General features: G+C 30.9%; 1 protein-coding gene across 5 annotated transcripts in view; it reads left to right on the top strand.

Annotated features, from left to right (window-relative positions):
• Positions 1–15,802, top strand: part of LOC129002800 (collagen alpha-1(XVIII) chain-like) — a 416,528-nt gene that overhangs the window by 223,862 nt on the left and 176,864 nt on the right. For all 5 annotated transcript variants that reach the window (XM_054430863.1, XM_054430866.1, XM_054430867.1 and 2 more), the window contains exon 5: positions 6,584–6,655. In XM_054430863.1, coding sequence (XP_054286838.1) covers positions 6,584–6,655 — 72 coding nt within the window. The remainder of the gene's footprint in view (positions 1–6,583; positions 6,656–15,802) is intronic.

Genomic DNA, 15,802 nt, shown 5'->3' with positions numbered 1-15,802 from the left:
AACAATAATATTGGTATTATCCTGGACAGGAACAAAAATCTTTTATGCCTTTGAGAGTAACAACATAACCTATGAACAGATAAAATCTCTTAACTTAAACAATAAGGAAAAGTGTGTATTTTTTGTCAAAAGTCTTCATTTATTTAGTCGAGTAAAATCGATACAAATACGTGTAAATCTATCTATCCATAAAACGAATCTAGTCTGCATTAGTGAGACCATACAAACATTTTATCTAGTAAATTAAATGTCTACAAAACTTTATGAGTAAATCTTTTTTGTAATAATATCTAACAGTAAAAAATTATCATGCCAATGCAATTATTTACATTTTACCCCTAATTAATGTGTATTCGATAGCGATAGGTTTAAAATGTACCTAAACGTATATCGGTATCTGTTGGACTAATTCGTGTTTGTAAACTCAATAGTTAGGTAACTAATTACAACTACAAACAGTTTCCATTAGAGTTGTGGCTGTAACTTAGTTATCGCACGTTGTCGCTGAACTAGTTACGTGGTTGAACTAACACAAGGTTACCTTAATGGTAGTTTTAACAGGAAAGTCACCAAGTAAAAATAAATTTTTATAACCGAATCAAAATACAGCTTGTATTATTAAAGACATTATTACAAAAATCACTTAAGACAATCACTATGTTGATTAGGTTTTTAAAATATACCACAGTACATTGGTTTATTATATTTACCTTCCTGCCGTTTTTTTAAGTGGCCGTTTCAGTTCAGTTCTTAGATTTGAAAATATTCACGTAACAGAATTGTTTACTTAATTAACATCATCGTTGTTTTACTTAACAACCCGGGTAACGGATCAATGAGGTTCAAGGATTGAGAGAGAAGTAAAACTGTAATACTTCGAACGTCAACTAATCAGCTGTTTAGACCAATTTAATTGTTGATGAGTTGTGCATTAGTGTTTCGTACAAGCCAGTACGATACATAGCTCTGAACTATTCGATGCATCACTATCAGTGGCAATGGGAGATTCTAAACGAAAACATAACCTTTGTTAGAAGTTATGAGTAGTGGTTGTTAGTAATTTAAAAACTGTCGTAGGTAAAGTCTGGGCGTAAATAGTCTTAACGACACTCGTTGAAGTTCTTAAGGCACTCACCAAGGTTCGTACCTTATTTTTTCTACTCGTGTCATTAACACAATCTTTACACGATCGTTGCGTAAACTACTATATTCGTTTTGTTTTGTAAACTACAATTTGAAAATAATGCCAAAAGTTAAAGGATTTATAATTGCTTATAATCGATTAAAATTTAATTGTAGAAACACAGGCCTAACGGCAAATACATTTTAAACTTGAGAAATCACAAATCTTAGGAGTAAAAGTTATTAAATACATCTGTAGATTTTAAAGGATATAAACTATTACTCTTATAAAAAGTGTGTAATAGTGTCATAGCTGTTACGTAGGTGTTGTTTGTTGTTGCTAATCAAGTTATGAATACGTAATAACAGAATATTAGTGTTTAATTACAGTTACAAAACGGATTTTTACCTCAAAACAATATGTATACAATGGAATTAATAGCCTACCATAAATTCGGTGTAAAGTTGCATTGTGAATTATATTATTAAATATGTCACAAACTATTTATCATTAAAATTGTATAGATGTTCATTTGATTTTTTATTATATCCTGAACTATCCTTTCGAAAAATCTTTAACCCCTAAGCAGTAACTCACACTCTCATTTTTAAAGCATTAACTTTCAGCAAAACCACCTAACCTTCATAATAAGTATAAACATCTCCATTAGTTTCTGGTTTAATCCTTTAAGGAGATAACCACTCTTAACTAAAAGGGCTTAGGGGCAAGGTAGATTTTGTCAGTTACTTAACAACAACAAAAGTCACGGTTAATGGGCATTATTTTCTTTTCATTATGTATTTTTGTATTGGGGTTTTGTAAAGTTCATTTCTGTGCGTCATATGGCTTTCATTTAAATGTATAAGATGATACCAACCAAATGAAAAATTGATTATAGTTTGTTACCAACCATGTGAAAAATTGATAATAATTTGTTAGACTTTTGTGGTTTTGCAAGAACGTCAACAACGGTAGCATTGTGTGAATACAGGAAAAAGAACAAACTTGTATGCGAGCGATATTTAAACTGAAAAAAAGAAGAAGAAAGTTATTGAGAAAAGTAGTGGATAAATTCAAATACTCGTAAATAACCTATGTTTGAGAAAGAAAACAATCGATCACCACTTCTTCAATTTAGTTACTCTTGTATTGAGATAACAGTTACAATTACGCTTCTTTAGTGTTTAGTCAGAAAAGGATTGTGAGTTGAAAATAAAAATAAAAATTTTTACATCGAGAAATCTCTTGTACTTAAAAAAATAAATGATAAATAGATGAACATGTTATTTCTTCATACGAATTACACATCAGTTAATCTCTTCTCTACCATATCATTATTCAAACGGATATTTCCCAGGGAATGTGCTTGAGTAAAGTAAATTGTGAACATTTATCATTGTGTTGAGAAGGAAAAACTGCTCTTGTCAACAAGAAAGTGCAGTGTGTTATGGAATTAAGACATCGTATCCATCTCAGTGACTCTAGATGCTGGAATCAATCAAAATGTCGCAACTGTTTCTCGCTGACATTCTTGGGGTTTTGCCTTTTTTACGTTCATGTAAGGCCTGAGTTTGAATTTTCTTCACGGGAAAGTCTTACTTGGTTAATGATATTGTGTTTATAGGGGTACAGTATTAAATAGATTGTAATGGATAGTTTATGATTTATAATTACATTTGTTTTGATGACGATAATAAATCTTATAAATAAATCGTTTAATTATTTATATTTATTTTATAACACGTATTCAAATTCAAATTTATAAAAATGTTTAGCATTGAAAGTTAACATTTGGGTGAAGATTAATATAAAATATAATTTAGTTTTCGAAACGCAGCATCCAATTATTGGAGGGTTGTATAATTTAAAATAAGGAACAGGTGCCCCTATATCCGAATATTGTTCTCATAGTAAAACATTGCATTACTTGGTAAACAATTAGTCTTACATCCTCATCAGCAGTGATCAAATGAGATTTCTAGGCAGTTAAATTCAGTTGGTACTTACGAAAGAATTAACCTTTCCAAGACCTTCGTAAGCTGTTAATGGAGTCTTAATGACAAGATTTCCTGAGAAAAGAAAGCCTTTAAGAGTAAACTGCTATAATCTTAGGACCAGGCTGTACAATTTTCATGTTTTATGCAATTAACTTTTGAAGTAAATCACAAAGTCAAAAATTTTTAATGCTACTTGAAATACTGCTTTAGTAAAATATATCGTTCAACCCCTGATTTTACACTACGATTAAAAAATACCCCCGCCGCAGCAAACCTGCCGACTAAGCGAATTTCCATTTGTCTGAATTGATTTTCAGTTAAATTATATTTTAATAACATTAGGTTTAACGAGTACCTAGGTTTGCTGCTACAAGGAAACAAATAAAGTGTGTTTTTGAGTAAAATATTGATAGCTTAGTACAAAATAAATAAATTTGACAAGTTTGATCAAAATATATTCATAAACAAGCAAACTACAACATTTGACAATATTCTCCATAAGAATAACATGGGAATTTTAAATTTACAATTTTTTAAATTTTCTCCGTTACTAATAATTGAACAAAAATACTTTTATATACTAAATTATTTGTTTTTTTAAGCTCTTTAAAAAGGTCTAAACAGAAATTGGGAAATTTTGTGTTTTGAGGGGCAAAAGTGAGAAAAACCAATTTTTACCCCATAAAACCCCCCGTAAAGCCCCGTTCCCATGGTCCGATCGTGCTGGTTCGCGAACTCATTCAAGTTTATCCCGCTTTACACCTTTAAACCAAATTTCATCAAAATCGGACAAAAATTACTCAAGTTATCGCGTTCACGGACGTATATATATATAAGTCTATATATATATATATATATAAATACATATATAAAAATTTGAACGAATAGTGTTTTTGGCCTCTGGGGACATCAAAATGAAAAAGTAAATCGGTCCCGGGTCTAGGTCTTACCGTGCCACCTACGGTAATAGCTACTTCCCTATAGGGAAATTCGCTAAAAGAGATTTTAACTAACACTTCAACGGAATCAACCAATCCATCGGCCATAAAAAAAGAAAAAAATCACGCATATTTAATAAGTTAAGGAATAGGCTTTCCGTTCATAGAAACTCCCTTCAATAAATGGCTTACAGCAATTCAATGAAAATATATTTTTAGAATCGCTTTTAATTGACACTTTTGAATGCTACATTGGATAGTTGTTCTGCAGATTAGTTCAACATACTAAATAAATATACTTAGGCCAGGCGCACACAGGCGATTTAGAGTTGTGGTTGTAACTTAGTTATCGCACGTTGTCGCTGAACTAGTTAAGCGGTTGAACTAACACAAGGTTACCTTAATGGTAGGTTAAACAGGAAACCGAGCAACCAAACAGCTAAACGTTATAAATCAATTTGAGATTGTATCTTTTCAGGCCATAAAATTAATACAGTACATTAAAACACTTTTCAAATTGTACTTAATTAATAGGCGGCTAAAACTTAACAGATTACAATAATTTGTAATAACCTATTTTTACTACCTTTCTCATTATCACCCAGTTTAATCATTTATAGTACACAGTGTTATAGTACGAAATAAACTTCCTCATCTGCTTAAAAATACAGTTAAGGAGTGTTTCTGTGCGGTGTTTTATTAACTGAACGTTTCGATTAGCTCTTGTTTGCGCGTCATATGGTGTTATTTCTTATATAAGATAAAGATCATGGTTACAGATAAAATAATGAATCATTCAGAGTTGGCGTTTAGGCAATGCTGTACTAAATATACTAGTGCGGCCTTGGTTAAGGGCGTATAGGGTAGTTCCAACTTTAAAAGTATTATTATTTTTTTATTAATTAAATTTTCTTAAGGTTTCTGGTAGTTGTATTTTAACGTTTTTTTTGAACAGTGGTCATATTTAAAACGAGGTAGTAACTACCAATTCGTCCCAAATGATTCCTTATGCCACAGGATAACATTAAATCAGTTTAAATGGTATTACGACATCGTGAGCTATTTTTACTACATTTAAATTAGGTTCACGGACCATTCAGTAAGTCGTTACGAATCAATTACCTTTCCAAGACCTTGGTAAACTCTTAATTGAGTTTTTAATCACAAACCTTCCACCAAAAAGACAGTCTTTACGAGTAAATAGTGCTAACATTAAGGCCTTTTTGTAATTGTCCTCACTTAGAACAGAAGTGTGGAAAGACTGACAGTAAAAAAATAAAGGTATTATGCTATAATACTACTGAAGGTTATGAAATGGAATATAAAATGTCAACAAGCTTTTCTGCACCATCCTACTTTTTTTAAGTAGGTCATTTGTGGAATTATAGTAAAGGTTGTTTAGAGCTTGGTTCACTTAAGTGCTCAATAACAACATTAGTGATCGTTGCCTCCTTAGAGAGTCATGGCTCTTAGTGCATACAAAATACATTAAAGCGTATTAAATCTGGGTCAATGATGATGACTGTTGATTAAATAAATTTACTAAGGTACATTAAAATATACTAAAAAATAACGAGGAACCTACCTGGTATAGGAGAAGGGTGCGGGAATAAAGTTTACAAGGCCCCTGGTTTAAATTTTGCCAATTAACAATTTATTTAATTGTTAGTTAATTAATTAATTGCTTAATATAGTAGCAGCCATTATTCTTTCATTTTTCTTTATATCTAGAACCCTTTCTTAACGTAATGCATCTACTGTATTTAAAAATTAGGGTTGGTTTTGACACCAATTATCAAGTTAGTTATTCAACACATTGATCGATCATAAATTTTTTGAAATTAATTATAAATAAAAAAAAACTATGTGTATATTAACACCCTAAAAATAGTAACATAATATTTTATCTTTCACTCATCGCCTGTGTAGCCTCTCATTTATTAAAATAGCGATTCCCAAACATATTAGTGAGTAAAGAATATTTTGTTTTGTTAATATCTTTGTAACTTGAGTGGTTTTGAGATTTCTTGGAAGCATCTGCCGTCTTGACAATGCTTATTTTATTTAAATGTTCGTCGTATTTCCATTTCATAGCTCTTTCAACTTGAATCCGTGCATCTCTAGCTAAGATTTTCATTGTTTTTATACAAAGATCACGTCGTGTGTAAGGTCTAAAAAAACTCAAATTCAATACAAAATCAATAACTGAGAGTGGTCTTGTAGCAGACTTTTTACAGTACTGACCTAAAATTTAAGGATTACTGATTCGGTTTCAATCGAGATTGAATTTAATCCCAGGTGTCATTAGGTCACAATACCAGCTGTAGACTCTTTACTAACAAAAAAAGTTTGAAAATTATAAACATGTTTATCTTCTTTAAGTTTGGAATACTTAAATAATTTGAAAATAATTAAGCCCATAATACTAATGCACACAATTAAAACTCTAAAAATTCATTTTTGGCGTAAATATTAACGGTTTATTTTAGATTATTTTTATATTAATAAAAATGATGGCGTTGCAGGGATCCATACAAGAACTGAAAATCTACGGATCACCAGGCCTGGCGGAGCTGCAGTGTGAAAACACATTCAAGGTTAGTACAGTTCTTTAGTACAACATCATTTAAAACGTATATTTAGGCCTACTGCAAGTATGAACAACTGGCTCTGGATTGAAAAATCTAATCGCTTCTGGTTCGTCTTAAGCTTAAGCCGACGATATTTCCATATTCACGAATATAAAACCACTAATTTACTCATGTGTGGTAAAATAAACTTAAATAACGCTAAAAACAAAACACACAAGGCTCAACGGTTTGATGGATACAAAACAACTATAACTAATAAACTATACTTTTGTGGCCATTGTAATACTGAATCTCGGACCTTTCTTTTATTTAGACGAATTCTTTATTGAACGGTTAAAAATAAATTGTTGTTGACAGGAAGAGCAGTAAGAGTAAGAAAGTTGCCCTCGATATTTTCAACTTTACAGAGCTGTGTCAACTAATTAAAACTGACATTGTTAAGCTTGCTTACCCCTGTAGAGTTTATAAAGGGGCAATAAAATAATATGAATTATTTCTGCATGAAAAGTTGCAAGTAAAAAGCTTATACTGTTATAAAAGGTTTACAAGAATTTTATATTTGTTTTTGTTAAACACACATACGATTCAGACAGATATTCCGCAAAAGGATAAGGACAAGCTGTAATGCTATTGGTTTGAGTGTGAGTCTGTAATTCTTAAGACATATACAACGGTTCATTTCACTTTACTTACCGTTAACTTGAGGGACCTGTATAACTAAGATATAACGGGATCAGGAGAAAGTTGTTGCGTAACATAGTGATTGATAATGTAGCTGTTTTATTTGTATCAACCAGTACTTTTCCACGAATATTCTTATTACTTTTATTAAATTAGAATATATATATATAGATATATTCTGTATGGCAGGGCTAAGAGCTGAGCAACGTCAACAATTTTACCCAAACGGAACAAGAATGCAAAAGCTCAAAGTTTGTTGGAATACGAGATAAAACTATTTAAATTCGAAAAAGTCCTGACAGAGAAGTGGTGTTAATGATGCGGAAAACGAGCGAATGAACTTTCTCAACTTAGAAAAATGAAACCTACTTTTAGATCAAGGGTTTGGATACCAAAAGGTATATTATAGCAAATATAATTCTCGTAATAATTATCTTAGTGGAAACATTAAACTATTTAGGCTTCATCTGCAACTACTGTTATCTCCTTTGTAAGTAGACCTAAACAATATTTTTTATCAATATCATTTTTGAATTGTAAGATTGATGTGTTATGAAAAACGTAAGCAGGATAATGTGGAGGATCACCATTATATAAGTTAGTAATGTGTTGGACTATTCGTTATATCCATCCAACATACACTTTCAAGTTTCTATGTATTCAGGGGAGCAATGACAAATACAAAGCATTTGGTATTACATGGTACTAACAAAATATAAATTACTATTGATCAACGAAATTCTTTAAAGTTGGAATAACCAATTTTCTTTCTATTTACGTGCCCGTTTTCAAGCGAGTATAATTGCTTTCAAGCCTTTTGAAAGGAAAGCGCACGCCAAGCCAAAGTAAGGACCGCGTACTCGTGTGGAAATCGGTTATTGATGAGGAGGAAGCTGACAGAAGGAAGTTTGGAAACCGAGCATTTGCATTTACTTTGTAGCCTGATCGATTTCCCAATGCCAACGACTGATATTAATATATATTCCAAGGTTTCAACACTATACCTAAAAATTTAGTTTAATTGGTACGGATAATGACAATATTACGTGGGATATATTTTGACAATCTGTGTAAATTGGTTTACGTTTCAATTAAATGCTCATATGATAAATTGCTTTATTAAAACGTACAACACAATTAAAAAGTGTAAACAGTCATAAAAAGTACTCAACTACAGTGTGCAGGCATATTAAATAGCTTACGTTTGGTTTAAATACAGTTTATAATAGTTTATAATATATAATTGTTGTTCTGTTTGATTTTGTTTTAGTTTTTTGGGTAATATAACAATATAAATATTTGGGACACTATATATAACTTAACCATCACCTTAGAGTTTGGAGCATTGACGAGCCATTGTACTAAGTTTTATATGCTCCACGAAGTAGATAAAGGAATTTAAAGACTCACCAGGGACCGAAAATAGCGTTTTGTTCACGTTTACTGACTTATGTCTACAATTGATCTTTGGAATGTCCCTCCCATTCCGAATGATGAACTTGCACATGATGGCCTTTAGCCAACGTTCCTATTGTTAACATTTTTATCCAAGAATTATTGTTATCGTAAGAAAAATATTCATTACAACGAGTTTATAATTAGAAATCTATTTGGGCCTTGAACATTCTGCTAGGTCAGAGTCTTAATTATAACTGTATTTTATCTCATAAGGGGACTATGCTGCCTGTGTAGCTTAAAACCGATTTAAAACTTAAAACCGCATATAAATGTTCATAACTTTAAGTTGGCCCCTAATCAAACCTCCAATAGAATATTTTCATATACGAATTACCCTACCTAATTTAAGTGCTAGTCCCGATAAAAAATTCAGTTACATAGTTTTAAAACTCAGGCATATATGACTAGTAAAGTCAGATTAATAACTTTGTACTTAAGGTAAAAAAATATAATGATTTTTTAAGTACCACGATAAATATTTATAATACCCAGACAAGCCCTTTGAAGATGTGTGCAAACTGATCAACTTGAGTGTTTTGAATTCATCGAACATCCAAGATTTAAACAATATTGTTATCAAAGGATAAATACCAAATCTGATTGGATCAAAATTTAAAGCCTGGCTCAAAAGGTGATCCATAGTTAATTGGCAATTAGAAGTAATAAATCGCCACTGCTGCTAACTTGTCAAAGAGCGAGTCAAACGTAAAACTGGCTTCAGTCTACTTGTTGCGATATCTTTCTAAAGGTCACTGTGGGACTACGATATTCAGTACTTTAATTTTAATTTATGGTGTTTAGCATCAAAGAAACATTGCTTGACTAACAGAATCAAAGAAACGTGTATCCATTTCTTGACTAACAGCTTATTTTCATCGTCTACATCCTTAATTATCTACCTAACTTAAAGCTACACCTACGACTTTAGTTCTCTATTTAGCACATAACACATAGAGTTAGTAGTTAATTTATGCTTCAAAAGTGCGTATTTGGAATCACTCATAATATGGTGTTTAGTTAATCCGGCAATAAATTGTTTTGATTTCAACTGGTTTTATTCTTTTCAGTCTAAGTTCCACCAACTGCTAATTTTGTAATACACAAAAAATACATACATTATATAATTTTATTCATTCAATTCAATAAATAATTAATATTTATTCATTGTGTTATTATAATAACTTAAACATAATAATTACGAAAAATATTTATATTTTTATAAGCTTTTGGCATTGTTTTCCTTAGGTACCGAGAAATAAGTGTTAAAACTTTCAAAACTTTCGGATTTTTTTTCGGAGGTTAAACCTTTTTTTTGACTGAACTATTTAACGAAATATGGTTATATTACAGCTAATATAAATTGAAATGAACTTACTTACTTACTTACTGCCGTGGCTCTTGGTACCCAAGGTGGTACTTTGCCTTTGAAAAATTGCAATGAACATAACAAATAATTACCTTTGATTATAAAACAGATGTTTAGTAATGTATGTTTACTATTATCACAAATTAACTTACTATAAACTTAAGATTTACCTACAGAAGCAGACAGGCGATGAATTGTATTTTTGGTTCTGTTGCTGCTACAATTTATAATTTTAGAGGCTTTACGAAAACATAAGTACCAGTGGATGTAAAAAAGCCGAAAATTTGTATTTAATATAAATAGTAAAAAGCAAAAAATGCTTAGGCATTTACACGTACCGTAATATAAATAGTTCATAATATGGTACTAGTCATTTATGAAATTTTGTATTCATAAATCAGCTTATTACATAAAATTTTTCATTATTATTTTTTAAATATCCCATGCAGATTTAAAGGATAACACGGAAAATTGTATTAGTTAACTGTAATTTTACAGTTAATCCATTAACATAAATCATCCATTCAAAACTTCCATGTCTTAGTTCCTACTTAAGAAATATGGTCTTGTACATTATGAAACTGTCTTTGGAACTGCTTCAAGTTTCAGAACTTGCCAAGACAAAGACGATTTAAAGGGATTTATTTACTTTGTTAAAAGCAATAATTCTCTTAAAGACCAGGCTTTACACTTTGTTTATCTGTTTAGAACCTTTATCTCACTAATATATATATATATGAATTAATAATAATAAGTCAATAAGTCATTTATTAGGGCAGATCAACATATTAATATTATTATTTTTTTATATTATATTATATTATTATTTTTTTTTATTTGCATTAGCCAAGTCAAATGAAATTACAGTTTTCTCCGTACATTAAGTTAATCATCCAGTTTTTAGCTGTTTAAAGTTTTATATCTTAAGCAAGCCGAAACGAGTCTTATCTCAATGTATGTCTGTCTGTCTGTCATTGTGTCTGTGACATAATATCTTTTATTTCCGAACACTTGTTGTTAGCAAATCCAAAACCAAGTAATGTTAAAAAATCTATTTAGTTATCGCAAGTACGATAGATTGTAACGGTAATTTAAATAAAATAACCTGGCCGGGAAACCGAAAATTACTTGACTTGAATTTTGATAACCAGGAAAAAGAGAACGAATCAGTTTAAAAAGGGCTGACAACTAAAAGGTTTTTAGCAATTGTCGCCAATAGTCAAAATTCTGTGTTTTGATGGAGTTTGTGTCAATTAAAAATCACAACTGCAGTATGTAGTTACGGATGTGTCTGCGATTTTGGGTGATATTTACGATGTTGTGCACGTTTGCTGCTAAAATCGCTTTTCCGATGTGTCGATTTCGGGTCGACCTACCACTACCATTGTTGCCATCGCTAGGCTATACCGCCAATAGGCCTATAGCATAGCTATATAATTGTTTGACCCATCATCGTATATAGCAGTAATATTAGGACTGTGAATGATAACTCAAAGGTATTTATTATAAGCAATAAATTTGCCACGGCTTGTTAAAAGTTGACTTTAGGAAAGTTGAGTTACAATATTGACCAATTAAACTAACAAGCCTCATGGAAACTAACAGCCTTGTACAGACGAAACTGATAATACATTTTACATAACAATAGAGAAAATTTTCGAAGAACGTTGAATAGTCGTACGTTTTTGTATTACGCTTAAGATCTTAGATATCAATGTAAAAAAGTTAAGTATTTAAAATAATTGTAGCATTTTACTCACAAAAATACACTGCCATTTTAACACAGGTTTTGTAAAACCCGTCAAGCTTAGAACTAATCTAGTCTATGGATAAATAAAGCCAGCACTACTATGATTAAAACATTACTACTTTGATTCAGGATGAGCAACTTGCTTAATATTATTTTGAATTTTAATTACTTCGTTGGATTGAAATAAATTCTAATTGTAACATATTTTCTCATATTATTTTAAAAGTTGGACATGATTAATATTTACATGTATAATATCACGATATTTATTTCTTTTAACTACATTAGTTGAGTTGACAATTAGCCAGGTAAACGATGAAAATATAAAGGATTAAATTTGTTGCAAGCTAAGTGATATTAAAAACTATTTAAGTAAAATTTTATTAGTTAAAATTTAACCTAACTAATTATTCCTATTTAGTTTAGTCTTTTCAAAAGTCAGCAACTATTTAACGATATTAAGTGTCAAGGCAGTATAAAACATGTTGTTGTTCATTTAAAAATAGCTTTATTTGTAAACAATGAATGATAGGACAATATTAATGCCCCCTCAGACTATTTTGCTCAAAAGGTAATTAACTGTATTAAAATTTGAATAATTAACCTTCAAGCCATAATAACTCCTGCAGTATAAAATATCTAGTTTGATGAAGAAAATATTGGTTTTCCCTGTAAATTTCGTCCGTAAATCAATCTTATCCTAAGAGAAACAGAATTATTGGTTCAGAGGAACAATGGGTAGTTAATAACACTTGTGGTCAAAGGTTTGGAGTTAGTTGTTTAGAACTGTACAAGTTCTCTTGAACTTGGATCTTACGTTTATTTCTATTCAAGTGTTGTTCTGAGAAATGGATCTAAACTTGGAGTAGGCTCGGTAACATTATTATATAACGACTTAAATATTTTAAGTAGAAAATATCCACTTAAAAATACAGAATGCATAAATCATTGAAAATAGGTTATTTTAGATTTTTGCATAACATAATATTAAGGATGATAAAAGTTTGAAGTGTAAACTATTCAAATTGCACATGATAACAAGTAAAACACAAAATCAGACATGATTGATTGCACAGAACGAACTCCAATTTAGTATTGAAGGTAATAATATAACAGCACAAGCTACAACAACATTTTAATATTAGCTCTGATAATCAAAACGAATATGTCTAAAATGTTATACAGTATAAATGCGAAGCTGTTAGAAGAAAATAATAAAACAAAACGTTTACCACATCTGCCTTGTCCTGTATAAACCATAGCAGTCTGTACACATATGCAAACCTAATGAAATACCATTCAAATCCCAAAGTACTCATGAACTATTTTAGAAATCAACAAGTCACATCCTTGGTCAAACCTTGACCTTTTAGCTCCAGTATTGGTTTGGGCGAATGTTAAAATTACTTAACTTTGATGACCTGTTGTAGCACTATGACTGAACCGATTTAAATGATTTTAACGTCATTCGAAGCGAAATTCTATGTTATTTAGGATAGTATGTGAGCACCCTTTTTGTGGGATGTACTGTTTTTGAGTTATAAGCGAAAAACTAAAACATGAGCAAAATCGGCCTAGTTTGTTTGCCTCCCCTACACTTATAGCTCACTTCAGAATCCGTTGCAAACTCATTTTTAACTTATTTAAGATCTCCAGAGCATTACAATGATTTCCAGCTTTCCCTAAATTTTTGGAACTACAGCTCTTTTTTGGGCTGATTTGCTTGGGCTAACTGGGACATTATATCAAATGAATACAGTTTTTAAGTTCAATTTTATGAAGTTATTGTTTTTAAAAGAAATTTGTCTTTGCAAAGAGAAATTTATTTTGTCTAATATAATATTCATTTCTTTAATTGATTGACAATTTCAAAATGAATAACTAATAACATTACATTTAATTCACAAAGTTGAGTAAAATATAAATCGGAAAATGTGTCAAAGGCAGCACGTCGGTAAAGGATAACGGGATTATAGACTTAGCAGCGGAATTTCCAACCGACAGTTTGAATGTATTGTTTGGTCGTTATTTTATCTAGTGTGTTTTTTTATGTGTAAGCTTCTCGAATAATAGTGTTGGTAACATAACGTATTTCTTTTTTTTAAGAGTATTAAACATATACTTACTGAAACAAATGTGATAAACATGTAAACATATAAATTTAGTTTAAACCAACCAAAATGTTGTTAAAATATATATAATTATTAAAACCTAAAAATACAGGCAAGGAAAAACAAAACGCCGTGTAGTGTACCATGTTACACTAAATGGGATGGAATGATGGCAAATTTCTATATTACGATTGTTCGATAAAAAAAATAACTTCTTGATCAGCATAGTTCGTTTTATTAAATTACCTGAAAAAACAAAAAATATATACGTCTAACAAATATACAAAACACTAGTAAAAGTGTTTTTAGACGTATATCTTTTTTTTCTTCATTTAAACTGAATCAAAGCTGAAACAATCGCTTAATGTTAATGTATAGTAAAAAAAAAAAAATAAAAAAAAAACATACATTTGAAAATAAACTGATCTTTGTTTTACCTTTTGAATCATCTCATACGTCTCGTATTATTTTAAGCCGGGTTTTCCTAGGCGCGGAATCGGCGAGCGGAGAGAGGAACGTGGAGAGCGGACTCCACTTCTCTTAAGGCAATTTAATGTTACTGTTTTCCTAGAAGCGGAGCGGAACACCATGTTAATCTCTTTTCTGCTCTCCGCGTTCCTCTCTCCGCTCGCCGATTCCGTTAAGACAAGCTGAGTCCGCTCTCCGCGTTCCTCTCTCCGCACTCCGCTTCAGCGCCTAGGAAAACCCAGCTTTACTTGGAGCATCAAGATATTGAGGCAGATGAAATAATTAATCTAAAATTTTTGGAATATACTGTTTTCATAAAAAGTTTGTTTAGAATGCTATTTTGATATGTTTTACTTTATGGTGAGAAATTTGTATATACTTTTTACACAATATAGTTCTGTTGTACAGTAACACCATTAAAGAAGTACCAATGGTATCAGTAATTGTATTATGTACATACCGGAAAATATGTGTACAATTGTATTTTATATCAAGTATTTAAAGAGACGAAAATAAAGTATTACTACCATAATTTTAAAGTACTAAAATGTTTGTTTAGCAACACATTTTACTTTATAATATACCTTAAAGGCATACCATAAAGGCATTACAACTCTACTTAGGTGATATTTCAATAAGCTGCTTAGCAATTTAACACGTGGGAATGTATTCTGTAGTGGTTCTACCAGTCCTTAATGCCTACGTAATACCTTTTCCTATCGGAATAAATTACTGTGACCGTGTGTTACGCTGGGTGTTCTCGAAGTTTTAAGCTATAATATTGATACATTTTTTCGCGTTTACTATGCAAAATTGACTTACAAGACGAATCATTTTTTTTATAAAAAACATAATTTACATTGTTATCAATGTTATTGATGTTATCGATGTTGGTGGTGCCTCGTAATTAATGCGCAATATACATCTAATAAGTTTCGTAAATGTCCATGAAGTATGTATTTCCAGATATGTCTTGAAATGAATAATTTCTTTTTATAAGCTTTCTATTTAAAAGTTTAATTTACTTTTAAGAACCATCACACGTATTGTCTTGGTCAATATTTAGAAAATTGAGCACTGAAGCTGTGGCACGAGACCAATGACTTCAATATAACCAATCGATTGTCCAAATCCAGCTTAGGTCTTCGACAGCGTTTGAATAATCGGATAAACTTGTTGAATTCAAAGCATTAAGCCTTCGCGATCAGCAAACATTTTGTAATTGACGTTAATTAATATCCTTCCTTTACATCCCAGGGCACTGGGCTCTAGCCTTGAGCCGTTTTACGCATTACTTCATTCAGCCCGTAGGTTTAAAG

This window comes from Macrosteles quadrilineatus, unplaced genomic scaffold (genome assembly GCF_028750875.1).
Source record: "Macrosteles quadrilineatus isolate MER2022 unplaced genomic scaffold, UCM_ALF_1.0 Scaffold_9__3_contigs__length_116548681, whole genome shotgun sequence".
In the NCBI taxonomy this organism is placed as follows: domain Eukaryota; kingdom Metazoa; phylum Arthropoda; class Insecta; order Hemiptera; family Cicadellidae; genus Macrosteles; species Macrosteles quadrilineatus.
Note: the sequence above shows the minus strand (reverse complement) of the source record. Positions and strands in the feature narration are given on the sequence as shown.